Genomic DNA, 16,806 nt, shown 5'->3' with positions numbered 1-16,806 from the left:
TGGCCAGAATGGCTCCAGAAGAAGATCCAATAAGTTGAAGCTACTAAGGTCTACAGGGCGACCTTGGCTTCGTTCATTTAATGACCGTTTTTCACACTTACGACCGTTGCAGTGCCCCCGCGGGTCACGTGATCCAAATTCAGAGGCTCAGCAACCGACTCATCTTTATGACGGTTGTAGTGTCTCCAGGTCACGTGATCCCCCTTGGGGAGCTTCTGGCCAGCAAAGGCCACGGGGGATCCAGATTCACTTAAGGACCGTGTTGCTAACTGAAACCGCTGCAATTTTGGCAAAAAAAAGGGTGGTAAAATGGGGCAGGGCTGAAACTTAGCAAGGGTCTCGCTTAGCAGCAGGCCTTGGGGGCTCAGGCGTGCATGGTCGTAAGTGGAGGACTGCCCGTCCAGACCTTGGGGAGCCTTGGAGGAAGGCCGCTTGGAGGCTCCCCTGCTTGATTGTCCCGCTTCTCCCCTTCCAGCTCCGGGCCCAACCGGTGGAGGGATCAGCAGCGCCCCTCCCAGCTCCTCCATCGCCTCTCCTGGCAGCTCCACGGGAAACCCCCCCTCTGCAGAACGGACCAGGTCGTCTTTGGAGACCAGACGTTCCGCCTCTCGGACCTGGGTAAAACCTCTCGGCTCCCTCCCGGCCCCCCCCTCCAATCTCACCTTAGATAGCCCCTCCCCATCCGGCCCCTGCAAAACCAGCGACTGAGGGCCAGCGAGGGTCCCTGGGCCTCCCTGAGCTGGCTGGTTTCCTTGCAGGCATCTCATGACCCAGCTAGGTAGCATCATCAGTGCCAGAAGGGAGGAGGGTTTGCAGGGGGGAGGAGGAGGAGGAGGAGGAGGAGGAGGAGGAGGAGGAGGAGGAGGAGGAGGAGGAGGAGGAGGAGGAGGAGGAGGAGGATCATCATCAATCTTTGATGCTCTCTGAGCTGGGTGGTTTCCTTGCAGGCATCTCATGACCCAGCTAGGTAGCATCATCAGTGCCAGAAGGGAGGAGGGTTTGCAGGGGGGAGGAGGAGGGGGAGGAGGAGGAGGAGGAGGAGGAGGAGGAGGAGGAGGAGGAGGAGGAGGAGGAGGAGGAGGATCATCATCAATCTTTGATGCTCTCTGAGCTGGGTGGTTTCCTTGCAGGCATCTCATGACCCAGCTAGGTAACATCATCAGTGCTAGTTGATGGGAAGCAAACTCCATTCCTTAATAGCACTGATGATGTTACCTAGCTGGGTCAAGAAACATCTGCAAGGAAACCACCCAGCTCAGGGAGCACCAAGGACCCCTCATTTCAACCCCGAGCTTCCAATAGTCTTCTTTATTGGTGCTAATTGGCAGTTTTTAAGTGATCATCCTTGAATGCCGGGTCTAGTTTTGGTCTCCACAATGCAAAAAGGATGTTGCGACTCTGGAAAGAGTGCAGAGCAGAAGCAAGAAAGAGGATGAGGGGATTAGAGGATAAAACATACAATCAACAGTTGCAAGAGCTGCATACAGCTAGTCTGGAGAAGAGAAGGACCAGGGGAGACAGGAGAGCATCTGCCAATATTTGAGGGGCTGCCCCAGAGAGGAGAGGAGGGGGCCAAGCTATTCTCCAAAGCACCCGAAGGCCAGACAAGGAAGAATGGATGGAAACTTAGGAGAGATTCAACCTAGAAATAAGGAGGAATTTTCTGACGGTGAGAACCATCAACCAATGGAACAGAAGTTGCCTTCAGAAGTTGTGGGAGCTTCACCACTGGAAGCTTCCAAGAAGAGACTGGACTGCCCTCGGTCAGAAATGGCGTAGGGTCTCCTGCTTGGACAGGGGGTTGGACTAGATGACCTTTAAGGTCCCTTCCAACTCTTATTATTCTATACATCAAGAGTGTCAGATGCTTTCATCTTCCTGGCACCCCTTTTGGATCTCCCCAAAGCAAACCAGTCCTCTCTGGGTGTGGTGGTGTGGGCAGCCGGGGCCTCTAGGTGTAGCTTCCCTCCAGCAGAGAGAGACCCTCGTCCCGGGGGACTGAGCCCAAAGCTCCCCCATGCGGGGGGGGGGGGAGGCAGAGGAGCCCTTCTCTTCCTGGATCCCATCTTCCTCTCCATGCTTGCGGGCTTTTGCAATCCTTTGGGATGTTTATGGCTGGGTTGGATCGCGTCAGTCCTCTGTTGGGGGATGGCGGGAGGGGGGGGCTTCCCAGAGGTTCCCCCACTTGCTCTGGTCGAGGAAGGGCTGTAGAGGGCCGAGAGCGAGGAGTCCCGTTCAACCGAGGAAGCCTTGGTGTCCTCTCTGAACCCTCTCATTTTCTTGCAGGCGTTTCGTGACCCAACTAGCGAACATCATCCACGCTAGAAGGGTTGGGGGTGAGTTAGCTGTTGGTTTGCTACTCACTGACGTGCCCTGCGGGGGTTGGTGGGAGTGTTGCCTTTGTCTTGGTGGTTGCTCGATGAGGCCGTTGTTCACTGTTGGGTTGAGCCTCTCACACCCTTCTAGCACTGATGAAGTTACCTGGTTTGGTAATGAGACGTCTGCAAGAAAGGAGCCAAGCTCAGAGAGCACCAAGGAATCTACAATCACCGTCTTCCTCGCCCCCCTCCTTTCTGCAAACCCCGCTCCCTTCTAGCACTGATGATATTATCTAGTTGGGTCATGAAAAGTGTGCAAGGACCCCACAGTTCCCCACCTCCAAAAAAACCATTATTCTCTTCTAGCACTGATAATGTTCCTTAGTTGGGTGATGAAACATCTGCAGGAAACCCACCAAGAACCCCAAGGACCCGACCAAGGTTCAACCGGAGCCCCCAAATAGTTTCTTCTGTCGCTCACCGAAGGGAAGAGTGGGCAGCCGAAGAAGAGCAGGGCCTCCGCCGGGGGTCCTTCCTCTCCGTCCCCCCCCCTGCATGACGGACAGGAGCCCCAGCAGTTGAGCAGCAGGTGAAATCTCTGCCTTTTCTCTTCGATTCAGAGGACAGCGAGCCCCCCAACCCCCACCTGGGCCCCCCGGAAGAACGGCTCGCCCTGCACGTCCTGCAGAAGCAACGCCTGGTCCCTGAACACGTGGAGACCCGGCAGCTGCACAGCCCCCTCCAGCCGGACATCGAACAGGTACAGTTGGCAGGGAGAAGGTGCTGACTCCGAAGAAACTGGTGGCTTCTCTCCTCCTCCTCCTCCTCCTGCTCCTCCTCCTGCTCTTCCTCCTCCTCCTCCTCCTGCTCCTGCTCCTCCTGCTCCTCCTCCTGCTCCTCCTCCTCCTCCTCCTCCTCCTGCTCCTCCTCCTGCTCCTCCTCCTGCTCCTGCTCCTCCTCCTCCTGCTCCTGCTCCTCCTCCTCCTGCTCCTCCTCCTGCTCCTCCTCCTGCTCCTCCTCCTGCTTTCCTCCTCCTCCCTGCAAATCCTTCTAGCACTGAGGATGTTCCCTATTTGGGTTATGAGACGTCTGCAAGGAAACCACCCAGCTCAGAGAGGACCTCACAGTCTTCTTCCTCCCCTCCTCCTCCTCCTCCTCCTCCTCCTCCTCCTCCTCCTCCACCTCCTCCTCCTCCCACATCCACCATCAAAGGTTGGCCACCATGTTGGCTTCCACTCAAGATGATCCGGGCGATTCACGCATCCTAGGGCAATTTCCTTCCTGGTGTAAAGGATGCCGCGTGTCAGCCCATGGGGGTTGATGGGGGAGATTCCTATTGTGGGAAGAATTTATGAATGCATATAAATGTCTTAGGCTTATTATACAGGAAACCCCATGTCTCCAACAAAACAACTGATTAGCAGCCTCCCCCCCCAAAAAAAAATATCTTTTCAAGCTTACGGCCAACATAAGGATGAATGACACCCCTCTTTCAAATTGTAAACGCCCGCCAGAGGCAAATGCACCGAACCCCATTAGCTCAAGGTAAACATAATTATAATGCAGTTCAAACGAAGAGACCCCCATTCACATCGCTTGATTTAATCAACTCCTGCTTTGGGGTCAGCACGTACCCCCCACCCACCCCCAGGACAAACCTCCACCCGAAACAACCTCTCCGTACCCTCTTCCCCACTAGCTGCCCCCAGAGGCAATCCTCTTTCTTTTTTGGGGGCAATTGGTAAATCTCCTTTGCTCAAAGCTTATCTGGATTTCAGCCTGATTTATTTTCGCATGACCTGAGCTCCAGTTGGAACCCCAAATTATTATTCTGGCTCTGTCAGTGTCCAGGCTTCAGAATATCCCCCCCCCTCCTCCTTGAGATGGTGCCCTCCAAGACGAGGCTGCCCAGTGGTTGCCCTCTAGCTCAGTGGTTCCCAAACTTGGCAACTTTAAGACTTGTGGACTTCAACTCCCAGAATTCTCCAGCCAGCAGAGCTGGCTGGAGAATTCTGGGAGTTGAAGTCCACAAGTCTTAAAGATGCCAAGTTTGGGAACCACTGCTCTAGCTAATTAACGTTGCCTGTAGATGCCAGGTTGGTCCAAGTCCCCCTCCTCCCTCGGCCAGGGCCCAACTAAACGCCAGGTATGAGAGAGGGATGGAGTCAGAGGGACCAATCCTTAGCAAACCACCTCAATAGACAGGAAGAGGACGGAGAGACGGGTTGCCTTCTACAAGGATCCCACTCCTGTCACAAGCCACGGGCCCTGGGGCTATCTGCCTACAGAGTCAGGGATCTGCATTCGAACCCACATCCTCGTCCAGAGACATTGCAAAGGGACCCCCCCTAATTCATGGCTTCCGCTTTCATTACAGGGCAAAGTTCAGCTGTGGGTGGACCTGTTTCCAAAATCCCTTGGGCCACCGGGACCACCGTTCAACGTGAGCCCGCGAAGAGCGAAGAGGTAACGCCCTCCCCTCTCAGGCTTCTTCATGCAGCCCCCCCCCCCTTGGAGCCTGAATCTGCCGGGGGGGGGAGATGAGCTGGGACCGGAGAGGGAGGGGCTTTGGAGGCAAAGGGGAAGGGCGGGGGCGGGGCCTTTCAGGATTGGGATGGCTTACAGGCAGGGAGGAACAGGGGAGACCGAGCTCGGGTGAGGAGCAAGGACCTCCCCCTCCTGATCCAAGAGCAGGGAGAGTGGAGAGGACAGTGCGGGCTGAACAGGCTCCTCGGGAGGAAAGTGCCCCTCCCCTCTTCACAAGGCACACCTGGGGAATGAGGCTAAAGGAGCCGCTGTGGGGAGGGAGGGGGGCATTTGTCAGGAACACATGCTGAGTGCCACAATGCCCACTGAACTTCCCAGGAGTCCCTTGCATTCCTTCTGGCATTCTGGACTAATTACCTGGATCTTTGAGTTCCCGACGTGCTTGATTTGCCAAGCAGGATTTATTGCTGTGCAGCCCCAGCGTAGGCAGCCAGGGGTTGCTTGAGGTGTGTGGTGTGTGTGTTGGTGTGTGTGTGTGGGGTTGACATCACTTTCCTCGGGGACTGGCCAGAAACGTGGGAGCCTTTGGGGAAATTTGGACTGTCAGCTGTTGTGTTATCTCTGTTCCGGATCACCCCAGTAGCTTTCCCCATAATCCACTGAGTTCCTCAGCCTCGGCCCCTTGAAGATGGGTGGGCTTAAACTCCCAGAATTCTGGCCAGCTAGGGAATTCTGGGAGTTGGACAGGAAATGTCATGGACTGCCCTGATCTTTAGCTACGAAACAGATCCAAAGAACCTCGGAATTGGTTGCTCCGTTGTGGGTTGTCGTGAAGGACCCTCGTACATTTCTAGACTTGGGTTTTCTGCTCTTCTTCCCTCTTGAACTCCATCTCCCAGGTTCTACTTGCGTTGCATCATCTGGAACGCCCAAGACGTCATCCTGGGATGATCTCAGCATCACCGGCCAGAAAATGAGCGATATCTACGTGAAAGGGTAGGTCTCCCAGAGCCTCTTTGTGACGAGGGTCCCTTCCCCTCTTCTCGTCCATGGAGACCCCCTCGGTCCTCCATCCACATCACAGTTATCTCAACGGGGTTTCCCAAAAAAGCAGCTGGACTTCCTTGAGTTCTTTCTTTCCTTGCCAACGTTTCTGCTCCTCGTCCAAGAAGTTCTGAAGTTCTCCTCCAAGGAGGGAAGGAGCTTCTTAGATGAGGAATGGGAAGCTCTTGGGGGCCCCACTCTCTGACAGGCGGCTCCCGCCCTCCCGGTTCTGTGGCTGATGGGCCTGGTCTTCTCCTGTGGCCTCGCAGGTGGCTGGTCGGCTACGAGGAGAACAAGCAGAAGACAGATGTGCACTACAGGTCATTGGGGGGTGAAGGCAACTTCAACTGGAGGTTTGTCTTCCCCTTTGATTATCTCCCTGCTGAGCAGGTCTGCTCCGTGGCGAAGAAGGTGAGCGCCTGGAAAGGCCGAGGGGACCCTTGGGGGGGGGGGCTCCACGGGGGCTCCAAAGCAGCCGTGTCCAAGGCTGAGGGCTCTGGGGAGTCTGGAGGGTTGGAGGGCGGGATCACTTCCCAAGCACTCATCCGCTTCCAATTTGATTTGGGCTCCCCTCATTTTATGACGAGATACATTCAAGTGTGTGAGTACCGGTATGCATGCATGCATGCATGCATGCATGTATGTATGTATGTATGTATGTATGTATGTATGTATTTATGTATGTATTTATGTATGTGTGTATTTATGTATGTATATATGTATGTATGTGTGAATGATTTATGTATTTATTTATGTATTTATGTATGTATGTATTTATGTATGTATTTATGTATGTATGTATGTATGTGTGAATGATTTATGTATGTATGTATATATTTATGTAAGTATTTATATATGTATGTATGTATGTATGTATTTATTTATGTATGTATTTATGTATGTATATATATTTATTTATGTATGTATGTATTTATGAATGTATGTATGTATATATTTATTTATGTATGTATGATTTACGTATGTATGTATGTATTTATGCATGTATTTATGTATGTATGTATTTATGCATGTATGTATGTATATATTTATTTATGTATGTATGATTTATGTATTTATGAATGTATGTATGTATGTATGTATGATTTACGTATGTATGTATGTATGTGTTTATGCATGTATTTATGTATGTATGTATTTATGTATGTATGTGTATGTATTTATGAATGAATGAATGTATTTATGTATTTATGTATGTATGTATGTATGCATGCATGCATGTATGTATTTATGTGTGTATGTATGAATGTATGTATGTATGTATGTATCTATGTATGTATGTATGAATGCATGTATGTAGCTCAGGGTTGAACTGTGGGGTCTCTGAGCTTGGCTGTTTTCTTGCAGATGTTTCATGACCCAACCAGGTAATGTCATCAGTGCTAGAAGGGGGTAGGGTTGGCTCTCTAGTTATATACTGGTGGCATGGATAGAAGACAACATTTGTAGCTGAGGGTTCAACTGTGGGGTCCTGGGTGCTCTCTGAGTTTGGTGGTTTTCCTGCGGACGTTTCATGGCCCAACTAGGGAACATCATCAGGTCTAGAAGGGGGTGGGATTTGAGCCATTTGGGGCCCTTTCCGCCCGGCAGAGGCCGCCCAAAGCCTTTGACCCTCCCTGCTGCCTTCCTTGCAACGGCTTCTCCTCTGTCTTCAAATGCAGGAGCATTTCTGGAGTTTGGACAAGACGGAGAACAGAGTCGCCCCCCAGCTGGTCCTTCAAATCTGGGACAACGACAAATTCTCCTTCGACGATTACCTGGGTGAGGGGCGAAGGCTCCGTTTCCCCCTTGCGGCTTCCGTGCCCTCCTTCTTTCTTTCTTCCTTCCTTCCTTCCTTCTTTCTTTCTCTCCCTCCCTCCTCCCTCTTCCTTTCTTCTCTCTCTCCCTCCCTCCCTCTCTTTCTTTCTCTCTCTCTCCCTCCTTCCTTCCTCTCCTTCCTCTCTTTCCCAGCTCCTTCCTTCCTTCTTTCCTTCTTTCCTTCTTTCCTTCCTTCTCTCCCTCCCTCCCCTCTGTACCTTCCCCTCTTTCTTTCTTTCTCTCTTTCTCTCCCTCCCTCCTCCCTCTTCTTCCTTCCTTCTCTCTCTCTCTCCCTCCCTCTCTTTCTTTCTCTCTCTCTCTCCCTCCTTCCCTCCTCTCCTTCCTCTCTTTCCCAGCTCCTTCTTTCCTACTTTCCTTCTTTCTTTCCTTCTCTCCCTCTTCTTCCTTCCTTCTCTCTTTCCCTCCCTCCCTCCTTCCTTCCTCTCCTTCCCCTCTTTCCCAGCTCCTTCCTTCCTTCTTTCCTACTTTCCTTCCTTCTCTCCCTCCCTCCTCCCTCTTCTTCCTTCCTTCTCTCTCTCCCTCCCTCCCTCTCTTTCTTTCTCTTTCTCTCCCTCCCTCCTTCCTTCCTTCCTCTCCTTCCCCTCTTTCCCAGCTCCTTCCTTCCTTCTTTCCTACTTTCCTTCTTTCCTTCCTTCCTCTTGTTCCCAGCTCCTTCCTGTCATTCCCATCTTCTCTTCTTCCCTCCCTCTGCAGGAGACCTGGCTGTTCCACCCCCTTTCTTCCCAGTTTTCACTCCTCTTTTCTTCCAACCTTCCAGGCTCCATCCAGCTGGACCTCAACTGCATGCCGAAGCCAAGCAAGACCGCCGAAAAATGCCAGTTGGACCTGCTGGAGATGCGGGGGAGGGAGGACTCGCTCTTTGAGCAGAAGACGGTCAAGGGCTGGTGGCCTTGTGTGACGGAGCAGGAAGGCACGAAGGCCCTTGCGGTGAGTCTTCTGACCCTCCTTGTCCTGGGAGTGAAAGTACGGCACGGGTCTTCCTGCCCGAGCAGCGGGTTGGACTAGAAGACCTCCGAGGCCCCTTCCCTTCTCTCTGTCCTTCTGCATGTTCTGGGAGTCTTCTGCTTAGGCCCAGGACCAGTTTCTTTCCTTGGAAATGCCAAGAACGGGACCTTCTGTCTGCAAATGTGGTGGCCTCCCAGACCTTCTGCTCCACAACTGACCAATCCTCCCACCTCCAGGTCTTCAAAGGTGACCTCACCTTCTCTCTCTCTCTTGCAGGGCAAGCTGGAGATGACCCTGGAGATCATCAATGAACAAGAGCATGAAGAACGGCCAGCTGGGCTGGGCCGGGATGAACCCAACATGAACCCCAAGCTAGAAGAACCAAAGTGAGGAGCCACCACGAGAGGCGGGAGGGGTGGTTGGGCTCAAGTTCTCCGCTGGGGAGCAGGAGAAGGCTTTGAAGGCGGGATCTACAGTGAAGCAACTGTGGGTTCCAACAGATCCACGCTTGGGGAAGAGGGGAAAATGGAAAAAGAAAAGAACGCATGACAAGGATATCGCAGGATCCAAGGCAGGGATGTCCAACCTTGGCCACATTGAGACCGGTGGGCTTCAACTCCCAGGATTCCCTGGCCATTGGGAGTTGAACTCCACCCGTCTTAAAGTCACCAAAGTTGGAGACCCCTAATCTATGGGGCTCCTGACTTGCACCCATTTCCTTTCTAGGGGGGTCAGAGACGTGGTGGTAGGAAGGGCTCGCTGCTAAGTATCAACCCCAGTCCTGGCACCCTGCCCATGACTGGTCCACCTTGGCCCCCTTGGTGAGGGCCTGCAGCTCCTGTGTTAGGCAGCGGTGGGATGCAACCGGTTTAACAACCGGTTTGGTGAGCGCGTGCGTGTGCCTTGGGTGTGCGCTCAGCATTGAAACCCCCCCCCCATTTTAAACTTTCAAAAGGTATCTTCCATGCCAGCCCCAGTGAGTAAACCACTGATATGCAGCGACCCATTGTATAAATTAGCTGAGCCAAAAACCATGGACATGTAGGAGAGGAAAGGCCGAGGGAGGGTGGGCTGGGCCCGCTGCTCACCAGAACTACCAGTTCAGCCGGACCGGTGTGAACTGGCAGAATCCCCACCCCCCCACCCCCGATGACTTCCTCCATCCCCTGAGACCCTCTGTGTTGCAGGCGCCCGGAGACTTCCTTCCTGTGGTTGACCTCCCCCTACAAGACCTTGAAGTACATCCTGTGGAGAAGGTTCAAGTGGATCTTCCTCATCTTCCTCCTGGTCTTCGTTCTGTTGCTCTTCCTGGGCATCTTCATCTACGCCTTCCCGGTAAGATCATGGAGCCTTCCTCCCTTCTCCTCTCTTCCTTCCGTTTCTTCCCTCCTTCTTCTCTCCTTCTCGGCCTCTTTCTTTCAACTTCTGCTCCATCCTGTCTTCTTCTGAGGCTTTGGCAGCAGAGCCAAATACATATCTATATATAGTGGTTAAATGCAGCACTGCAGGCCACTTCAGCTGACTGCTAGTTCTGCAGTTCGGCTGTTCAAATCTCACCGGCTCAGGGTTGACTCAGCCTTCCATCCTTCCGAGGTGGGTCAAATGAGGACCCGGATTGTTGTTGGGGGCAATATGCTGACTCTGTAAACCGCTTAGAGAGGGCTGAAAGCCCTATGAAGCGGTATATAAGTCTAACTGCTATTGCTATTGCTATTGCTATTGCTATTGCTATCTATCTATCTATCTCTCTGTCAGTCAGTCTGTCTGTCTGTCTGTCTATCTATCTATCTCTCTGTCAGTCAGTCTGTCTGTCTGTCTGTCTGTCTATCTATCCATCTATCCATCTATCCATCTATCTCTATCTCTATATCTATATATCTATATTTATATCTATCTATCTATCTATCTATCTATCTATCTATCTATCTATCTATCTATCTATCTCTATCTATCTATCTATCTATCTATCTATCTATCTATCTATCTATCTATCTATCTATCTATCTAATCTATCTATCCATCTATCCATCGATCTCTATATATCTATATATCTATATCTATATTTATATCTATCATCTATATCTATATCTATATATCTATATATCTATATATCTATATATCTATATATCTATATATCTATATATCTATATATCTATATATCTATATATCTATATATCTATATATCTATATATCTATATATCTATATTTATATCTATCTATCTATCTATCTATCTATCTATCTATCTATCTATCTATCTATCCATCCATCTATCCATCTATCCATCTATCCATCTATCCATCTATCTCTATATATCTATATATCTATATCTATATTTATATCTATCATCTCTCTCTCTCTCTCTCTCTCTCTCTCTCTCTCTCTCTCTCTCTGTCTGTCTATCTCTATCTCTATCTATCTTTATCTATCTATCTATCTATCTATCTATCTATCTATCTATCTATCTATCTATCTATCTATCTATCATCTATTATATATGTCAATTGGAAGAGATTGCTGCTCGGGGCCTTTCCTTGGGTGAGAGTCGATGACCTTCAGAGTGCCCCTTCTACAGCTTTGCGGCGCTTATCAAGCGTTATGGACAGGGGTTGCTGCCGCCATTCCTGCCGGTTCGGTGAATGCGCAATTTGCACGGGTCCATGCACATCTGACCATAAATACAATAAAAATGGCTCTGAGCATGTGCAGAAGCAAAAAAAAAGCGGAATGTAGAATAACAGAATGACAGAGTCGAGAGGGATCTTGGAGGTCTTCTAGTCCAGCCCCCTACTCAACAAAAAACCGGAAGGACCAGTTCAGGGGCGTGGCAGGCCTGGGTTGTTGCCGATTCCAGTGACCCAAAATAACCATTCTGAACCGGTAGAAACCCACCACTGGTTATGGAGCCACCTCTTGGTCCCCTCTCCCCATTTCTTGAAGCAGAGGCGCCCATCCAGGGTCGTCCTTGCTGCCCTGCTCGGGGGTGGGTGGGGGTGGGGGTGGGCTGCTGTTCAGAATGAGGGGGAGGGTCCTGGGCGTTGAAGTTGGGATGGAGCAGGAGAGCAGTGGATGAGAATTTTGGGCAGCCCGACTCCCGTTTCTGGAAAGCCAGCGCGGCGTCTCCTGGAATTCCTCCTCCTCCTTGGAAGAGCCTTTCCTCCCCTCCCCAGATTCTGAGGTTGCCGAGTTGAACGTCTCACCCTGGATCTGGGTCTTTGCGCTCTTCTGTTCCACATTAGGCTTTGGCAGCCCCACAAGTGGGGAGGGGGGAGGGGAAGTGGGAGGGAGGGAGGGCTGTTGTGGCGAAGGGGGGGGCCAGCTCCGCTCTGAAGGAGAGGGATGCCCCAGAAGGCGGCGTGTGGATTCCCCTCACAATGATGGAGTCCCAGGATTTGAAGGGCTGCCCCAAAGAAGAGGGAGGGGGGGTCAGCTCATTCTCCAAAGCCCCTGAAGGCGGGACGAGAAGAAGCAACGGGTGGAAATTAATCAAGGAGAGAAGGAACCTGGAAGTAAGGAGAAACTTCCCAACCGTCAGGACAATTAACCAGCGGAACAGCTTGCCACCAGAAGTTATGGGTGCTCCATCCCTGGAGGTTTTCAAGAAGAGACTGGACATCCGCTTGTCTGGAGTGGTAGAGGGCCTCCTGCTTGATCAGGGGGCTGGACTAGAAGACCCCCAAGGCCCCTTCCCACTCTGTCGTCCTGTCCTTCTGATTATGGATGGGAAACGGAACCCTTAGAGAATCATTTCTAAGGGTTTAATCCATCCAGCCTTGAGGGGTGAGGCAGGGGGAGTTCATTGATTCCATTTTGGGCTCAACCCCCCCCCCCCGAACATCTCCTGCTCCTTGGCTGCTGTTGGCTGCTAATCTCCAGGCTTTCTTTCTTTCTTTCTTTCTTTCTTTCTTTCTTTCTTTCTTTCTTTCTTTCTTTCTTTCTTTCTTTCTTCCTTTCTGGTTCTCCTTCTTTCCTTCTTCCTTCCTTCCTTCCTTCCCTTCCTTCTTCCTCTCCTTCCTCCCTCTCCTTCCTTCCTCCTCCCTTCATTCTCTCTCCCTCCCGCCTTCTCTCTTTCTTTCTTTCTTTCTTTCTTTCTTTTCCTTCCTTCCTTCCTTCTTTCCTTTCCTCTTTCTTTCTTGCCTCCCTCTTCTTCCCTCCTTCTTTCCTTTCCTCTTCCTTTCTTTCTCTCTCTCCCACCCTCCCTCTTCTTCCTTCCTTTCCTCTCTCCCCCTTCCCCCCCTCTTTCCTTCTCTTTTTTCTTTCTTTCTTTCTTGTTCTTTCTTTTTTCCTTCCTTCCTTCCTTCTTCCTTCCTTCTTCCTCCCCTTCCTCCCTCTTCTTCCTTCCCCCTTCCTTCCTTCTCTCTCCCTCCTTCCTTCTCTTTCTTTCTCTTTCTTTTCCTTCCTTTCCTTTCCTCTTTCTTTCTTTCTTTCTCTCTCTCTTTCTTTCTTGCCTCCCTCTTCTTCCTTCCTTCTCTCTCCCTCCCTCCTTTTCTTTCTTTCTTTCTTTTTCTTCCTTCCTTTCCTTCCCCTCTTTCTTTCTTTCTTTCTTTCTTCCTTCCTTCCTTCCTTCCTTCCTTCCTTCCTTCCTTCCTTCCTTTCTTTCTTTCTTTCTTTCTTTCTCTTTTTTCAAGATCAGCCTCTCCTAATTCAATCCAGTGGGCTGGGAAGGGAACCCCCTGCCTGCCTGGAGTGTGTGTGTGTGTGTCTGTGTGTCTGTGTGTGTGTGTGTGTCAAAGCCGGTGTTTCCAGCGCTGTCAGCGTGCCCATAGAGCCGGCTCCCCCAGGAGAAAGAAGTGGAGCTTTCTTTGGATGTCTGCAACCGGCTCCTGCGGCAAAGGGAGGGGGGAGAGGATTTCGCTGTTCCTTCTCCACAACCCCCCCCCCCCGACCCCGGCTGGGAACACACGGCTGCTTCCAACGGGCCAGTAAATCCAATGTGTTAACAGCAGAATGTAGACTAACAGAGTCGAGGGGGACCTTGGAGGTCTTCTAGTCCAGCCCCCTGCTCAAGCAGAAGACCCTCTACCCTCTTCAGTGGCCACCGCTGCCCCCCATCAGCCACACCGGGCAGGCGGCCGCAGCGAAGCTACAGGGCAGCCCCAGAGCAGGCCCTGCGAGGGACAGAACGCTGGCAGGGGGATCTCCGATCTTCCAGGATCCTGGTGCAGAATCCATTTGGGATCTGAGGGAGGCTGGGCACCAGGGAGGACGGAGGGAGAAGAGCAGTCGACAAGGGTTTCTCTAGGCCAGTGTTTCTCAACCTTGGAGACTTTAAATCCTGTGGACTTCAACTCCCAGAATCCCCCAGCCAGCGCAGCTGCGCTGGCTGGGGGATTCTGGGAGTTGAAGTCCACAGGATTTAAAGTCTCCAAGGTTGAGAAACACTGCTCTAGGCATTATCGGCTGTTAAAATCCTTGACGGGGTTCCATTTCCGACTAATCTCTTCTCCAAAACCTCTGGTGTTGGAGCACCCACAACTTCTGGGTGGCAAGGAGTCCCACTGGTTAATTGTTCTCAATATCAGGACGCTCCATCCCCAAGTCTTGAAAGACACCGATTCCTCTCTGTCCTTTATTCTCAACGCCAACCTGTTCATTTCTGCAGAGCCCAATATTTTCTTTTATCATCTCTCCTTCCGACGGGATTTTCATATTGTGTGCAAATGCGATCCCAACCACTGGGATTCTGATGGGTCCCTCTTGGCCTTGACCCCCCCCCCTGTGGTTCCTCTTCCTCTCTGCAGAACTATGCGGCCATGAAACTGGTGAAGCCCTTCAGCTGAGCCCGCCCGCCTCCCCGCAGCCGGACAAGAGACCAAGGAGACCTGTGAAGATTGCAGGAGACCCACCCCCCACCCCCCACCCCTTCCCACCCCACAGCTGCCTGGGAGGAAGGCGCACCAAGGTTGCCTTGTAGAAACCGGGCTATGGAGATGAAGCCCAGGCCTTAGAACCTGCCCGCTCTCTCTCCGGTTCATCCCAAGCGCTGCTCCGGTGACCTGGCTGGAGAGACGTCCCGAGCTGCACCACCATCGTCTCGCTTTCTGAAGAAGAAGAAGCCCTTTCTGGAGACCCTTGAAGGGGGCTACTGTGACCTGCAAGGCCCCCAGCCACCTGGCAGAGAGAGGGCGAGGATCGGGGCATCCAGCAAGGGAGCCAAGACGGCGGCCGTGACTGGACAATCCACGCTTGGTCACTTTGCTACCTCGCCGGTTTCTCGGGATGCCTTCCACATTTGCGTGGGTTGCTAGCGCAGAATTCCCGCCCAGAAGTTTGGACTGCAACTACAACTCCCATCCTCCCCCCTGGGGGAAGAGGCCCAGCACAGCTGCAAGGGGGAATGTGGCTCTTTCCTGCCACGCCCAGCACTGGAGACCCTCCGGAGGGCCACGTCCGTTAACCATGGTTGGCAAAAGGCAGACCTGACCTCTGCAGGAAAAGGATCGGCACACACACACACACACACACACACACACACACACACACACACACACCAGAGGTGGGTCGCTCCCGGTTTGGCCCGGATCAGGCCAACCGGTAGTGGCAGCAGTGGGAGGCTCTTCCCAGCCGCCTGGACGCTTCGGCGTATGAGTAGAAGCGCTGCGCATGATGCACACGAGTGCGCATGTGCACACCAGGGGTGGGTTGTTGTCGGTTTTACTACCGGTTCACAACCCCCCCACCCCCGCGTGCCAGGCGTGCCTGCGCAGAACAATGTACGGTGGGGCTGCACATGTGCAGCCACTAGAAACCAAAATGGCGGCAGCCCAGCGGTGGCCAGGGAAGCGGTTCAGGGGGGGGGCGTGGCCAGCCTGGCTCGCTGCCAGTTCTGCAACCCAGCCCTGAATCCCACTCCCCGGTTCAGCGCAACCGAGCGCAACCCACCTCTGGTGCACGCAAGCGACCCGGGAGTAGAAACAATATAAAGCAGTGTTTCTCAACCTTGGCAACTTGAAGATGTCCGGACTTCAACTCCCAGATTAACAACGCTTAGCGTCTAGTCCAGTGTTTCTCAACCTTGTCAACTTGAAGATGTCTGGACCTCAACTCCCAGAATTCCCCAGCCAGCATTCGCTGGCTGGGGAATTCTGGGAGTTGAAGTCCAGACATCTTCAAGTTGACAAGGTTGAGAAACACTGATATAAAGCCAACACACACACACACACACACACACACACACACACTTACACAGAAAGTTCTGCCTGGCAGAGGAATTCCGGACTTTTGTGCGTGTGCAAATGACGTGAAGTGGGGGAGGGTCTTTGGCTTCTTTCCTTGGGGCCCCGTCCTCCTTGGGGGACCCCTGGGGGCCACCAGCCCTTCAAAGACGGCTGGGCAGTTTCCCATCTCTCATGTCCCCTACAGATAGTCCTCGGCTTACAACTATTCTTTTAGTGACTGTTTGAAGTGACTACACCACTGGGGAAAAAAGAAGGAGCTTTTCCCACACTTACGCCGGTTGGCGCATTCCCGTGGTCGGGTGATTTTTCATTCGGCTGCTTGGCAACAGACTCATGCTTATGACGGTGGCCGTATCCCGGGGGGGGGGTCACATGATCCCCTTTGCGACCTTCTGGGGGAAGCCAGATTCACTTAACAACCGGGTGACCTACTTATCAACTTGCAGTGATTCACTTAACAAAGTGGCAAGAAAGTTCGTGAAAGAGGGGGAAAAAAATCCCACTTTACAAATTTCTCGCTTAGCAACATAAATTTTGGGGCTCCGTTGTGGCCGTAAGCCGAGGACCACCTGCGCTTGAAAGGGGCAATCGAGATTTGAGGCTCTCCAGAAACGTCCTTCGGGGCCTAAGGAGGGGGGCTCAGTCCTCCAGGAAGCCGCTGGGGGCCGTTTCATCGGCTGAAATGTTCATTGCACATTCACAGCTGGAAGCAGGGCTGAAATCTAGCAGGTTCCGACAGGTTCTGGAGCACCGGAGAACCGGCAGATGCCGCCTCTGGGGAGGGGAGGGGGATTTGGCGGTATCCCTCCCCTGCCACGCCCACCAAGCCACGCCCACAGAACCGGTAGTGAAGACGTTTCAATTTCCCCGCCGCGTGGAAGGGATCTCCTGCGCCACCATCTTCCCTGCAGAAAAAGGGCAACTCGCCACAGCCAACTCTCACCGCCCACTTGCTGGAGCCAATTCCCCCTGGCAACTCGCCGCACCCAATTTAACATAA

General features: G+C 52.3%; 1 protein-coding gene across 1 annotated transcript in view; it reads left to right on the top strand.

Annotated features, from left to right (window-relative positions):
* The window catches only part of DYSF (dysferlin), a 122,153-nt gene extending 106,513 nt beyond the window's left edge, over positions 1–15,640 (top strand). Inside the window, 11 exon segments of the mRNA XM_087723823.1 lie at positions 476–618; positions 2,939–3,078; positions 4,696–4,784; positions 5,705–5,750; positions 5,752–5,801; positions 6,119–6,260; positions 7,529–7,628; positions 8,443–8,612; positions 8,907–9,016; positions 9,818–9,965; positions 14,370–15,640. Of these exon segments, the coding sequence (XP_087579949.1) occupies positions 476–618; positions 2,939–3,078; positions 4,696–4,784; positions 5,705–5,750; positions 5,752–5,801; positions 6,119–6,260; positions 7,529–7,628; positions 8,443–8,612; positions 8,907–9,016; positions 9,818–9,965; positions 14,370–14,408 (1,177 nt within the window). The 3' untranslated portion in view covers positions 14,409–15,640.
* The last annotated feature ends 1,166 nt before the right edge of the window (positions 15,641–16,806 follow it).

The sequence above is a fragment of the Thamnophis sirtalis genome, unplaced genomic scaffold, assembly GCF_051295495.1.
Source record: "Thamnophis sirtalis isolate CommonGarterSnake01/CBP01778 unplaced genomic scaffold, rThaSir2_p1.2 scaffold_10, whole genome shotgun sequence".
Lineage (NCBI taxonomy): Eukaryota > Metazoa > Chordata > Lepidosauria > Squamata > Natricidae > Thamnophis > Thamnophis sirtalis.
The sequence above is the reverse complement of the archived record's forward strand: the minus strand, read 5'-3'. Positions and strand labels throughout refer to the sequence as shown.